Source organism: Panthera onca, chromosome X (assembly GCF_046562875.1).
Source record: "Panthera onca isolate mPanOnc1 chromosome X, mPanOnc1 haplotype 2, whole genome shotgun sequence".
In the NCBI taxonomy this organism is placed as follows: domain Eukaryota; kingdom Metazoa; phylum Chordata; class Mammalia; order Carnivora; family Felidae; genus Panthera; species Panthera onca.
Window position 1 is genome coordinate 126366103 of NC_138357.1, and position 15383 is coordinate 126381485.

Genomic DNA, 15383 nt, shown 5'->3' on the forward strand with positions numbered 1-15383 from the left:
AGTACCATCAGCTTTTAAAATGGGCTGCAAGGTGAGAAGTTTACCCTGGATGGCTTAGGTATCAACACTTTTAATTATGAATGATGTCCTGATGGGACAAGCACTACAGAATGTACTTGAAATGCAGTGTCATGCTCAGTTCTTACAAGGATGCGGAGATTCAGGGTGATGATGTGTGGAGTCTAAAGATAGGTGCCATTAAGTAACCCAAGAGAGATTAGTATCCAGAGCCTACACTCATTTTTTCCCCAAGTCTATTTATTTATTTTTTTTGAGAGAGGGAGGGAGAGAGAGAGGGAGAGAGAGAGAGGGAGGGAGGGAGGGAGGGGACAGAGAGAACCTCAAGCAGGCTACACTCTGTCAGCATGGAGCCTGACTCAGGGTCCATCCCATGAACCATAAGATCATGACCTGAGCTGAAACCAAGAGTCGGATGCTTAACCCACTGAGCCACCCAGGCGCCCCTGAGCGTGCACACTTCTCCTTTCCTTGTACTGAAAAAATTTTCATATGTTCCATGACTCTCAGACCTTAGGGAATAGTGACAGTTTCCTTACATGCTTGACAAACATCGGGGAGCACCTGTCCACTGATTGGCTGGTCATTGTAGCTAATGGCGAAATTGGGAGATGTCATTTGAGCAATATGTATCACTTTTGGGCAACTCAACAAAGACAACGTTCAACAAATGCTAAATGTCTTCTAAATGTCCTGTGTCGTTCCTGGTAACGGGCACCCAACAAGAATTAAGACAAGTGAGGCTCTTGCTAGGTTCTGTTACATGAAGATAGATGCTCAGCAGCAAATAGGAATTTCATAGAGTCATGTTGAGGGTTGCATGGCATCCTTGGCTTCATTATCATCGTCCGTGTTTGCTTTTGTTTTCTTCTCCCCCATTAGGCGGACTGCTCTGCCTGGGAGTTTTCCTAAGGAACCCTTGTCCTCGGATATCGGATGGTCACCGCCTCCTTGGAGCCTCACGCTTGCCGGGATTCGGTGCCAGGATTAAGAGAGGGCTGCTCTCTCTCGCAATGGGCTGCCGAGACAACTGCTGCGTTTCTTCTTAACCTTGGGCTCTGTCTATGACCCATCTGAGAGGCTCCCCTCCTGGGTCCTTTGCTCCCTGGGAAGCCCTATCTCTCTGCGGGCTCGCCTCACGGCTCTGTTTGCTTGGAGTTGTATCACACGGACACCTGCGGATGTGGAAGTGAACAATGTCGAGGCCCAAGGGACTGTTATGGCTTCCGTTGTTCTTTACCCCGGTCTGCGTCATGTTGAACTCCAATGTTCTCCTGTGGATAACCGCTCTTGCCATTAAGTTCACGCTCAGTGACAGCCAAGCACAGTATCCAGTGGTCAACACAAATTATGGCAAAATCCGGGGCTTAAGAACACCATTGCCCAATGAGATTTTGGGTCCAGTGGAGCAGTACTTGGGGGTCCCGTATGCCTCTCCTCCCACTGGAGAGAGGCGATTTCAGCCCCCAGAGCCCCCGTCCTCATGGACTGGAGTTCGAAATGCCACCCAGTTCGCTGCTGTGTGCCCCCAACACCTGGACGAGAGGTCTTTATTACATGATATGCTGCCCATCTGGTTTACTGCTAATTTGGATACTTTAATGACCTACGTTCAAGATCAAAACGAAGACTGCCTTTACTTAAACATCTACGTGCCCACGGAGGATGGTGAGTAGTTTATTTAAACAGTAAACAGCACGTGCTCGCCCAGTGTTGGATTTGCCAACAGGGTTTTCGAATGTCCTGTGCATGATATTTTTTCCTATAACCTGTTTACATTTTTCATATTATGAATGCAGCGACGACCCTAATTTATGATTCATTCCCCTTGTATTTACCGAGCACTCAGAGATGGACGGTGCCGTCATTAATGACTTAATTATTTTCATCTATTGCCTTTTTAGCGTGTTTACAATGTGTATCTGCAGCGGATAACCAGTGCGAGCATGTCGTGTTACCTTTTCTGCCCGCATCATCTGTAAAGGGACGAGTCTATAGAAAACAATAGAATTAAGAACACTGTCATGTTTAAGTTGCAAACTGAAAATTAGAAGGCATGGTTCTTTTGCATTAATGCCTAAAGAGTTTAGCAGTTTCCTCCTTCCTTCCTTCCTTCCTTCCCTCTTTCTTTCCCTCCTCTCTTTCTCTTTCTTTCTTTTCCTTCCCTCCCTCCTTTCTCCCTCTTTTTCCTTCCTTCCTTCCTTCCTTCCTTCCTTCCTTCCTTCCTTCCGAGTCTTGAAAGGAAAACCACTGATTGTTTTCAATATAGAAGCAAGGGATATTTCATACAATGGTTGGATTTCATTGTTTAGACTCATTATTGCTAACATAAATTTACAGCTTGTTTCCTCCTAATATTCACAGCAGTCAAATGGCTAACGAGTATCCTTACATGATTCTAGCTACATTAGGAGATAATGTGCTTGCTTGAACAAAATGTTCCCTTTCTTCTCAGTAGCACAGCCATGAAAATCTGTAAGAACCAATGATGTTTGATTTATTCATTTAATCCAACAGTAGTAGAATTTGGTTATCTTCCTGTCTGTGTAGATTTCAAATTAAAAAACAAAAAATTTGTAAAGGCTAACCAGACTAATGTTATGCTGCAGTGTGAACACATTTCTCACTGACCATTTGCGTATGCTATTTTTAGACAAGGGGAGACAAAAGCCTGAAAGGTACCTCTTACTGGAATTAAAAGAACTAATTTACAGGAACCATAGACACCATCAACTATAGAAACGAAAATGTGTCCTTTGTATCTTTTAGGGGAGAGATTTCTTTTTCTTTTTGTTCTTTTTGCCCCCCTTTAATCCTTGGAGAATGATTTTTACTTAAGATTTGCCTGAAGGTGTGCAAGAAGGGATCTGCCGTGTCCAAAATTGGATCAGCTGTCCTGTGCTGTGTCCTTGTCAGTGCTGAAAGGTAGCCTCAGCACGTCACGAAACACCAGACCGTGGTGGTCTATTATTACCCACATCACAGAGAACCCCCGGAGAAAGGGGTGGAAAGACAGTGCACTATTATATTTGTACGCTAATATAATTATAATCTCTGGCTGGTGGTGCTTGTAGGGAAGCATAACCATACCCCAAACTAATGAGACAGCTCACTTCTGAAGCCGCTTAGCTGGGTGGTGGTTGTTCTCCTCGCGACCTATGCAAATAAGACATTCGAAGAAGCAAAGGCAGAAAAGGACAGAGAGAACAACACAGCATACAAGATGAAAATCGCCGTCCTGGTACGCTTGCCGTGCTGGGGACTTTGTGGCTCTCCCCTCCCGGTGAGAGGTCGGTTGGTCCGAAAGAGACCAACCCCGGAGAAAAATCAGTAGCCTTCCCGACTACAGCACCGAGATGTGCAGCTGTGTAGCTCGGAAACATGAAGGATTTGGCCATTTCACTGTGGTCTGCTACTGACTAGGAATTGGGAAATGCTACCTGATGGAAAAGCAATCCAGACTTAAAAGAGTAAGGCCAGCGTGGCTTGCTTGCCTGTTCGGGGTTTCCAGAGCTCTTTTGCAAACAGTATCTCACGTGATCTTGACGAGAGAATCAGAAATCCAGTCGGGGCTGAAAGGCGGAATGTGTTTTCCTACAACGTATAAATATTGGCATTTCGCTCGTGAGTGAAGGTGTACCTGCCTGTATGTTTGTACAAAGAACAAATCACAGCCTGTAGGGTCAGGAGTCTTGAGGTTTCTTTTTCTTTTCTTTTTTAAAATATTTGCATCAATTTGAGAATCAATGTGGAGCTTTAGAAATTTAATTGTTGGTTATTCACTTAATGAATAAACTCCCCGCCTTTAATAACATATTGAAATGGCAACATGCTGATTCCTCCAAGGACCTCCCTTTATGGACTGCCTTAACTCATATCAATGCATTTATGTAATGATGTAAGACAGCAATATTGCATATACCACCTTGATCCTTCAATTTTCTAAAAAAAAATTTTTAACGTTTATTTATTATTGAAAGACAGAGTATGAGCAGGGTAAGGGAAGAGAGAGAGGGAGACACAGAATCCCAAGCAGGCTCCAGGCTCCAAGCTGTCCGCACAGAGCCCGACACGGGGCTTGAACTCAGACACTGCGAGATCACGACCTGAGCCGAAATAAAGAGTCAGACAGTTACGGGCACCTGGGTGGTGTACCTGCTTAAGAGTCTGGCTCTTGATCTCGGCTCAGCTGAGCTGTCACAGTGTAGAGCCTGCTTGGGATTCCATCTCTCTCTGTGCCCCTCCCCTGCTTGTTGTCTCGTTGTCTCTCTCAAAATGAACACAAATAAACATAAAAAAAAGAGTTGGGCTTTTGACCGACTGAGCCACCCAGGCGCCCCGATCCTTCAATTTTTGAGATTCATTCTTTCTGTGTCAATCAGAGGGTGACGGGGTTGACCATGCCCACCTTGACTTGACTCCCAAAGATAGTTCTTGAGTACCCACCACTTGCTTAGATGTTGGGATTGCACAGGACATGAGGATTCCTAATTTAGGGAGACGGACGCTTGTGGGCAAAAAAACGACTCCCCAAAGGCACCTCCATTGCTAATCCCTGGCACCTGCAACTGTGACACCTTCCATGGCGAAGGGCCGTTTCCACTGCATGTGGGATTGCCTGGGCTCATCGGTTGACTTTACGCTAAGGGGAGCGTAGCTTGCACAACCTGGGTGGGACCACCAGTTAATGACAAAGACCCTCCATCCGTTGCTGCACCCTGGCTCTGCTGCTTTCTGTCTCCCGGTGCCAGCTTCCAACTCTGACCTTCCCAACTGTAAGGTAACACCTGTTTGCTGCTGTGTGACTATGCAACGTGCACGGCAGTGTGTTACAATCCTGCTAGAACTCCACAGTGAAGCCTATACCCTAAGTGGAAACAGAGTAATGGCTGAAGCACTTGTTTTGTTTTGAGCCTTCGGAACCCCTACCCATTCTGAGACTCCATGTGCTTTCCTTTCCATCTCCAGTGTTACCTATAGGTGGGAAGACCTTCTTAATGCTGGCTGGTGAAAATTTGCTGCTTTCTGCACGCATACCAAGGAGATGGTACTGGTTCCAGTTTGCGGGCACTCTGCAGAGTTGAGGCATTAACTCTGTTGGGTAGAAACGCAACCTTTGTGTCCACTGTGATAGTATAGGGCTAGGGCAAATCCTACTAACTGTCATACTTCAGAGGGATTGTACACAGGGATGTCATGAAGGGACATTTAAATTTACCCAGGCGTCTCAAACTAATTTCCAGAGTCAGTGTCAATGAATGAGCCACAGCAAAACACCCAAGTGGTCCTCTTCTGTCTACTAAATCTCGCTCACAACGGGAGCTGCACGTCTAAGTGGTGTCCCCTTTGCACCCATGTTAGCAAAATAGTTTGGGCTCCTCGCCTGTAGACCTCAAGATCCTACCAAGATCTGGGCAGAGTGATTCTTTATGCTTTTTTTTTTTTTTAATATAATTTATTGTCAAGTTGGCTAACATAGAGCGTATACGGTGTGCTCTTGGTTTCGGGGGCAGATTCCCTTGGTTCATCGCTTACATACAACACCCAGTGCTCATCCCAACAGGTGCCCCCCTCAGTGCCTACCACCCATTTCCCCCCACCCTCCCCTGCCCCTCCATCAACCCTCAGTTCTCTGTATTTAAGAGTCTCTTATGGGTTTATTTCAAACAGAGAGGGAGGCAAACCATAAGAGTCTCTTTATGCTTTTTATTTTTATTTATTTTTTTTACTAAGTATTATAGAACTTGGGCATTTTTTAAAATTTATTTATTTTTTTTAGTATATGAAATTTATTGTCAAATTGGTTTCCATACGACACCCAGTACTCATCCCAAAAGATGCCCTCTTCAAGGCCCATCACCTACACTTCCCTCCCTCCCACCCCCCCATCAACCCTCATCTTTATGCTTTTTAATGTAAACCCGCTTCCCGCCTCCAGCTGAGTCTAGAGGGATAGCTGTAACAACGTGCCCACCTGGGTTCACATGCCAGCCTTTCCCCTTACCAGCCAAGGGATGACGGCAGACAGGTCACGTGGCTTGTATGTGCCTCTCTTTCCTGTGGGTGTGAATGAGATCCACTGGGATTTAAGGCGCTCATATATGAAGTATCCTGCACATGTAACCACTCTGTAGTCTGATGTTAGTACAGCATAATTCATCGTCAAAAAGGGAACAAAAACAACATATCAGCAAAATTGCATGTGCTTCTGGAGTCTAACATAAATATTAATCCAGTGCGTAATAAATGTTTCTTGTCTGTAACATAATCATTTACTGTAGTAGTGGGATCACTACTAGATAGTGTAGAACGGGATCAAGGGACCATCCTTTCTGATAGTGCTGAGTATGGCTTTAAGAAAAGGGAATGTAGAGGGAATACGATACTGTTTTACAAGAGCACAGAATTATTCTGCTCTCCCTTATTCCGGAGCCTGGTCTTTTCCAGCCTCAGTTGTCAAACGCGTTTTTAGCATCCTGTGTGAGTTATAGAAATTAATCATCAAGAAAGCATTAAAATTCATTTCTTGGAAGAGTGCCTTTGCACATCCAAAGACAATAGTAGTCTTTTTTTTTTTTAAACGTGAGATAAAAGAGAGATTAATTTCCTTTCTGTTCTCATCAAGTCTCAGTCCATTTGTATGCATGTAAGTCACATGCAGGTGACAAAGTAAAAGGGTAACTGAGTTAGAGTTAACACAGTGAGACAGATGTTTTAACGAATCAACATGCAACTCTGTGAAAACAAAGGATTGTCATTTCCGTCTGTCACTCGCGTCTGTGACGTTGTGTAGACGTAGCTCGTAAGGGAAGGTAATTATGGAAGATTATTAAACAGAAATCTCTCCGACAAGGATTCCTGGAAGGGAATTGAGTATTTTGCGAAGACGGTTATCCTGGAGTGGATTTCTGATAACATGCATTTCTCTACCAGCTTAGAAGATTGAGACATTCAACCTGCTCCACACTTAGTGACGTCAGCTATATTAGTGATAATAGCAGGCCTCTTAGACCTCTTCTGCATATTGTTTAGGATTATAGCAATTTTGGAGTATGCCTCTGCTTAATTATGAATCATAATTAACAAGATGATTATACAGATAATTTTGACATGGAAGAGGTCAGTACATTATCTGTTGAATTTCATGTGAATTTCATGTTATTCTCGTTACATGAACTTTCACTGGAAGATTCAGTTCCTTGTGTTCGATGGTCGGGAGTAGGTCCCTGCCTTCCTGCTCCGTGGTTTGGTTCTCCTGAACCAGGCTGTTTTCATACTAAATTCATTTCACTTTCCCTCTTTTATGTCTAAGAGCACCTCTCCTTGGAGCGCTCCTATCCAGATGGCAGCAAAAGCGAACAGAAGCGAAGATTTCTGTAGCTTTGGATTCGACGACCATGGAGGGTGTGTGGTGTGCAAAGCGGGGGCCCACACATGAACACATCTGACCTACAGATCACACAGTGAGCTCACAGGTGACATCCAGGAGAAAAGTCAAAGAGTGATAGTCGTTAAGATAAATAAAAGTGACTGGTCTCTATTTTACTGATCCAATCAGATACTCTATATTTGGGTTCAGAGAAATAGGTTTCTACAAACGAGAAACGGATTTTTCTTAACGTTTTGTTTGTTTATTTTTGAGAGAGAGAGAGAGAGCGTGAGTGGGGGAGAGGCACAGAAAAGATGGAAACATAGAATCTGAAGCAGCCTCCAGGCTCTGAGCTGTCAGCACAGAGCCTGACACGGGGCTCGAACACACGAACCTGAGATCATGACCTGAGTTGAAGTCGGATGCTCAACCGACTGAGCCACCCAGGCACCCCACAGATTTTTTTTTAAGTGAAAAACATTTCCCTGTTAGATTTCACATATCTGATTACTTTGGAAAGTGAACGTGTGTGTGTGTGTGTGTGTGTGTGTGTGTGTGTGAAAGGTGTCCACTCAAGCGCGATATTCACTGTCCAATGAAGATCAAATGTGTTACGATTTCTGAAAACGCCCAGTTGGACATTGGAACATACTAACACTATACGGTCCCTTCCTCTCCGAATATGCAAGCACTCTGATGTCCCCTTTAAGCAAAACACTCTCTTGTCTGCTGTGAGCACATACTCATTTGCTCTGTGGGGAGAGGGTGTTCCCAGCAGAAAGGGAGGAACAGAGGAGGGATTGACTCTTCAGCAAGGGAGTTTTGTGGTGCGTTTCCACAAGATAGGAGAAAGTTTGTAAACTCTCCTTCTTCCTTAAACTGATGCCTTCAGCCACATTCTGCATCATGTCTTTGGGGACTTACTCATCCCTCCATCCACAAGTGAAGTCCAGTATTCACTTAACATCCAACTCACCTGCTACGAGTTGACTTATTTCCAACTCAAGCCAGTCAATCTATGAATCTCCTCATCCCAACTTTGATTCTGTATCTCTTTTCTTCTCGTTTGTTCCTTTAAAGCCCTTTTAGCCGATTCATTCAAAAATTACCGATTTAAAAAAATGACCATTTGCACTTAGCGTACACAAGGCATTGGACCAGTCCAAATGGTGATAGAAGAAAATATAAGCTCTTTGCTTGGAAAATGAATGAACTGTAACAAAACTCAAGTTTCAGAAAGGGTTCAGTGGGCAGAAGAATTCAGGGAGTTGTTAGGATCTCAAGAAAAAAAAAATAAAAGGAGGGCAGTCTGTAAGTTGATGTTTTCCGTTGCGGATCCACAAGGGAACGTTTTCCACCAATCCTGACATGACACACAAGGCATATACGCGTATGTTTTGCAGTGAGGAAGGGATTTCTGAACTCCTCCAAATAAGCTCCTCATTTATCGCTTCTCTAGATAGGCTAAGACATAAAAAGTGCAAAAATGGGGAGGAGGGAGAGATAAAACCTCACAAAATGAGAGGACAGTGCACTGATGGTATAATCTTGCATGCAAAGCGCTCACCTGGGTGTTTTTTGCACTGTTACATTTTTGACGTCAGAGGATTCATTACTGGGACTCCATCCCCAGGAATTCCAATGCGCATTTTTCTTCTCAGCACCACTAGGCAGTAACGTTAAATCAGAGAACGTAAAGTTCCATTCTTACCAAGTTCAAATGTACTTTTCTCACCTGAAATTAAAGATATATATATCATTTATTAAAAGATTTCTGCCTCCTTCCCAATTCTTCAATCTACTGAATTACTTTCATCACTATATTTTATTTTATTTTTATTTTTTTAAAAAAATTTTAAATGTTTTTATTTATTTTTGGAGAGAGAAAGAGACAGAGCATGAGTGGGGGAGGAACAGAGAGAGAGGGAGACACAGAATTCGAAGCAGGCTCCAGGCTCTAAGGTGTCAGCACAGAGCCCGATTCAGGGCTCGAACTCACGAACTGTGAGATCATGACCTGAGCTGATGTCAGACGCTTAATTGACTGAGCCACCCAGGTGCCCTCATCGCTATATTTTGTAATGTAGCTACCCAGAGTCTATGAAATAAAGTTATCACATTAGTTTTGCGTGTTTAAGAATAGCTTAGATTCAAAAATAGTAGCACAGCACAGAGAGCAAACTGCATTCTCCCTAAGAAAATTTAAATGTTTAAAATCTATCAACTTAGATTAGATCTTTCCTGTTGAGCTCAAATCAACTAATAATGAGATCAAATTCCACTGTAGTACATTTTACAAGTTGCTTGCATTTCATCAAGAGATTTTGGTGCGTTGAGTATCATGGTCAAGGTTTCCCATCAGGGGGTTTTGCTGTATTGAGTATCACGGTCCAAGTTTCCCATCAAGGGATCTTGGTATATAGGGTATCATGGTCCAAGTTTCCCATGAAGGGATCTTGGACTGTTGAGTATCATGGTCCAAGTTTCCCACGAAGAGATCTTGGTATGTTGAGTACCATGGTCTCAAGTTTCCCATCAAGGGATCTTGGTATATAGGGTATCATGGTCCAAGTTTCCCATGAAGGGCTCTTGGACTGTTGAGTATCATGGTCCAAGTTTCCCACGAAGAGATCTTGGTATGTTGAGTACCATGGTCTCAAGTTTCCCATCAAGGGATCTTGGTATATAGGGTATCATGGTCCAAGTTTCCCATGAAGGGCTCTTGGACTGTTGAGTATCATGGTCCAAGTTTCCCACGAAGAGATCTTGGTATGTTGAGTACCATGGTCTCAAGTTTCCCATCTAGGGATCTTGGTATATAGGGTATCATGGTCCAAGTTTCCCATGAAGGAAGGGCTCTTGGACTGTTGAGTATCATGGTCCAAGTTTCCCACGAAGAGATTTTGGTATGTTGAGTACCATGGTCTCAAGTTTCCCATCAAGGGATCTTGGTATATAGGGTATCATGGTCCAAGTTTCCCATCAAGGGATTTGGGTGTATTGGGTATCATGGTCCAATTTTCCCTGGAGTGCACGATGGCACCAAGATGGGCGTCCATCACGGAATTACAAAGACCTCCTCTCGAGGGCTCATTGCATCCACCGTCTTCCTTAGTGCCATATTTGCCTGTTCTTTACTCACTGAAGCCCTGTGCCCAGTTGTAACATCTGCCGTGTCCTTAGAGTTGTGGTTATTTTACAAGTCTACACCGCCGATGGACTCTAAAACTTGTTTTGAGATTATTCTTTCATTTGTTCCTTCTCCAACCGTTTCTGGGCATCCACCATGCTCTGGGCATTGCCTCTTGGCCAGCGTCTGTACAGAGCGTACACCAAGGGGAGAGAGGCAGAGAAGGAACAACACCCAGGCGACCAGGGGCTGAGACTCACAAAAAGAATAGTGAACAAAACCAAGCCCCTTCTCTTATGAAGCGAGTGCTGAGAGGCAGGCAACATATAACAAACGCATATGCACCACGTTCGCCATAAACCTTTTCTAGGCAGGAGGACATCGGTCACATGAATGAGTGAATGGGGAACACTTGGCCACTCAGCCTTTTTTGGACCTGGCCATGAAAGACTTTTGCAGCTCCGTTAAGAGAGTTGACTTTGTTGTTAGACAAAGTGCTGGTGATCTATACCTGTGAACTTTCTACCAACACAGCCGGGGCAATTTTGGATGCTTCTTTTGCTCACTCTGTTGCTTGGAAAATCTTTGAAGACAAGGTATTATGCCCTTTCCTGTGTAGAGTTTTGTAAGTCTCCTCAGCAGGTTTAGCTTTCTCCAGCACATGGCTATGAGACTGACCCAACCTCCTACCTAGCAGTGCAAAGACTCCCCAAGATGATTTATTCTTTTTATTTTAACTTTATTTATTTATTTTGAGAGAGAGCAAGCAGGAGAGGGACAGAGAGACAGGAGAGAGAGAATCCCAAGCAGGATCTGAGCTGCCCGCACAGAGCGGGATGCGGGGCTCGAACCCACTAACTGTGAGATCATGACCTGAGCCAAAATCAGTAGATGCTCAACTGACTTCTTTTTAATTTTTTAATTTTTTTCAATGTTTATTTGTTATTTGAGAGACAGAGACAGAGCATGAGCAAGGGAGGGGGCAGAGAGAAAGAGAGACACAGAATCCGAAGCAGGCTCCAGGCTCTGAGCTGTCAGCACAGAGCCTGATGCGGGGATCAAACCCAGGAACCGTGATATCATGACCTGATCTGAAGTCGGATGCCAACTGACTGAGCTACCCAGGCACCTCTGATGATTTATTCTCCATCACAATGTATGTTCTAAACAAGCCTGGAGTTGACCTTAGATTTTTTTCATTAGCGAATGCATGAAGCTCTTGGCTTACTTACATCGTGCCTGAAAGTCACATGTTCTCATAATTTTTTAAAGAAGTAGCATCCTATTTTACGACATGATTTAGAAAGTAATGGAAAACAGGATCCCTCTGCTTCCCATGATAAAGTGTGTGCGCACACACCGGGACAAAGTAATTTGCGGCTGAGGCTTGGATATCCCTGTAGGATGTTGACTGCATTATCTTTCCCAGTTGCAGCTGGGCCAAAGCCTGTGTGCTGCACATTTCCCTGAAATACCAAGCCCCAGAGGTGTTACAAGGGAAGACGGCATAAAATTGCGAAAGAACAGCCAAGAAGCTAATTGCTTTGTAGTTTTGAGGAAGCAGGGTGTTGTCTGTTTTTAAATACAGTTGACTGTGACTTGACTTAATGGTGATGGGCTCATTTCCAGGATATTCAGTAATGGTCACAGGTTAGAGTAATTGAGTTGAGGGGCACCTGGGTGGCTCATTAGGGTGAGCTTTCAACTCTTGATTTTGGCTCAGGTCACGATCTCAGAGTTCATGGGTTCGAGCCCCACGTCGGGCTCTGCGCTAACACTGCAGACTCTGCTTGGGGTTCTCTCTCTCTCCCTCTCTCCCTGCCCCTCCCCCACTCTCACTCATGCTCTCTCCCAAAATAAATAAACACACATTAAAAAAAGAATAATTGAGATGCCAAAAAACATCAGGTTAGAAGTTATGAGGTCCTAGCCTGAGAGGAATTAAGGGTCTGTGAGATTTGAAATTGTTATCCTAAGGCCACAGACTATCGGTTGGAATCGTTAAAAAATTTTTTTTGATGTGTGTTTATTTATTTTTTTGTGAGGTACAGAGACAGAATGCGAATGGGTTAGGGACAGAGAGAGAGGGAGACACAGAACCTGAAGCAGGCTCCAGGCTCTGAGCTGTCACCACAGAGCCCGACGCGGGGCTCAAACTCGCACACCATGAGATCGTGACCCAAGCCAAAGTCAGACGCTTAACTGACTGAGCCTTCCAGGTGCCCCGTCAGTTGGAATCTTTTAAAAGATGTTTACAGATCATAGCATGGCTCTTAGTCCTTCAGACTTTTCTCTTGTCATTGGGTTTTTGAGTTGACCCGTGTTACGGGTTGAATTGTGTCCCCCCAGAAAGATAATATGGAAGTTGTAATCCCTGATTAGTGAATGTCCGCTTCTTTGAAAGGAGGGCTTTTGTAGATGTAATCAAGGTAAGATGAGGTCATGCTATATTAGGAAGGACCCTAAATCCATTATGACTGGTGTCCTTACAATAGAAGACACATGGAAAAAGACAGATCTACATGGAGAAAATGCCATAAGAAGGTGGAGGCAGAGATATGAGTAGTGGATCCACAAGACAGAAAACACCAAAGATTGCTAGAAAGCACCGGAAACTGAGAACTGAGAGAGAGTGACATTGTTCTCCCCCAGACCCTAGAGAAGTAACCAGCGCTGCTGACTCCATAATTTCAGACATCTGTCCTGCAGAACACTTGGGCAGTTCATTCTTTTTAAGCCATGTGGCTCTGGATCTGAATCATCGCCGTTACTAACCTGGCACTTTTGGTTTATCCTTGGATTTCTTCTGTCTCTCTGTGAGGCTGTCTCCATGTGGAGGTAAAAAACGGTCACCAGCATTTCCCTGTGATATCACCCTTGAGTTTCGAGAAGTACATTGGCCTGGGGACGATGCCACTGGTTCAGCATGGGTCACAGGCCAACTCTGAAACGTGAGGAAATTTGTATTTGGACAACACTGAGGCGAAACCACATTGGGGTACTGTGCTCTGGACGGATGTCTGGCTCTGGAGGTTGGCCTTGGGTGGCGAAGCAGGGCTAACATGAGCTATGACTCCAGGTGGAAAAATTGCCCTGAAATGGGCCAAGCTCATTAGGACAGGGCGTAACCTACTGTGTCTGTTTCTTCTAAGCATTCCAGCTAAAGGGCTGGGTTTGCTGAAGGATTACCCAATTTAGAGAGTTGATCTAGGAGAAACGAAATTGAATTTGAACAAATTTCAGACTAAGCCTTTAGTAGGTGGAAGGGATTGGTAAGAGTTGCATTGTCAGGCACTGAACAAATGGCTGACAAGATGGCATCCAGGGAATTCTGCAGGAAGCACAGGGCATCATCCTCAGCTGCTTCCTCTGCTCACTGGGCTTCTCTGAGAGTTTGAGGTAGGCGGGTTCTCAGGATGGTAGTAAAACCTGGTCTTCAGTTCTTATGCAGCTTTGTAAATCCAAGTAGGTGCCACCAGTACCTTCATTTCATTGTATTTCTTTGGTTTCTTAACACTTCCTCATGCATATGCTCCTGACATTAGCACAAATGGCAATTGATAAATTTATTTATTCAACGAATACTTACTGAGCATGTTACAGTTGTCTGGCCACTTTGCCAAAAGGGTGCCATCCTTTCCCCTGCAGATCACACAGGGGAAGGCGGACAGTTAGCCAGAGTTACCACTTAGTATAATCAGCACCATGATGGGACAAGTTGGGGAGGTATGGGAACATCTGGGAGGAGCATGTTTCTGGACTGAGAGGTCAGGATATACCGAGGCAAACTATGAAAGACAATAGTTGACCAGATTGGTGGGTGAGGGGGATTTCAGGCGGAGGGGTCACCGTGGTCAGGAATGGAGCCTGTAAGCTGATGTCAATATTGATTCTTTTGGCTGAGCATGGTTTAAGAGACCGAGAGAGTGAATTTGAAGTCACTGTTGTGGTCAGTTAATTGCAAGACAGTGTGCTCTCATCATTGTCTGACCTACAGAGACTATTGATAGATGTGATCTTATGAAGATTGAAATACCCAATAAGGACAAATGTTCAACTAAAACAGGGCCTCACTTCCATTTAAAGATGTGAAACAAGAGGGGACAGTATGACTCATAGGCAGAATCCATCATGATGCTGCCTGTTTTTGCAAAAAAGGTTAATGGAACCCAACCCTACCCATTTATTTGCCTATTTCCTGTGGCTGCTTTCTTGGTACAATGGCTGAGTCAAATAGCTACAAAAGAGGGCATATAGCTCACAAAGTCCAAAATACTTACTGTTTTGCCCTTAAAATTTTTTTTTAATGTTTATTTATTTTTGAGAGACAGAGTAAGACAGAGCGTGAGCAGGTTAGGGGCAGAGAGAGAGAGAGAGGGAGACACAGAGTCTGAAGCAGGTTCCAGGCTCCAAGCAGTCAGCACAGAGCCCGACGCAGGACTTGAACTCACAAACCGTGAGATCATGACCTGAGCTGAAGTCTGATGCTCAACGGACTGAGCCACCCAGGCACCCCCTCTATTTTGCCCTTTATAGAAAAAGGTTGCTGACCCTTGATGTAAAGGGCTACCTTCATGAAGTCATTGGGAATCTTGTAGTTAATACATATAATGGCCTAGTCCAGACTTCCAAGGACATAGCACAGTTGTTCTCAAACTGACCAGGAACTTTTTCATATGCAGACTCCTAGCCACCACCCAGGCTCCTCCTGACTCATCAGTTCTGGGGATGGGCCCTAAGAATTTGAATTTTAATGACTGTGAAGGTGACACCAACAAATATTTTGTCATATAATAGTCATACAATAACATCACATATGATAGACAGAGATTTTGTCATGCAATAGTCATAACAAACATACATATG

General features: G+C 44.2%; 1 protein-coding gene across 6 annotated transcripts in view; it reads left to right on the top strand.

Moving 5' to 3' along the window:
- The window catches only part of LOC145714208 (neuroligin-4, X-linked), a 312054-nt gene that overhangs the window by 73452 nt on the left and 223219 nt on the right, over positions 1-15383 (top strand). For all 6 annotated transcript variants that reach the window (XM_081793443.1, XM_081793448.1, XM_081793446.1 and 3 more), the window contains exon 4: positions 901-1686. In XM_081793443.1, the coding sequence (XP_081649569.1) occupies positions 1215-1686 (472 nt within the window). In that variant the 5' untranslated portion in view covers positions 901-1214. The remainder of the gene's footprint in view (positions 1-900; positions 1687-15383) is intronic.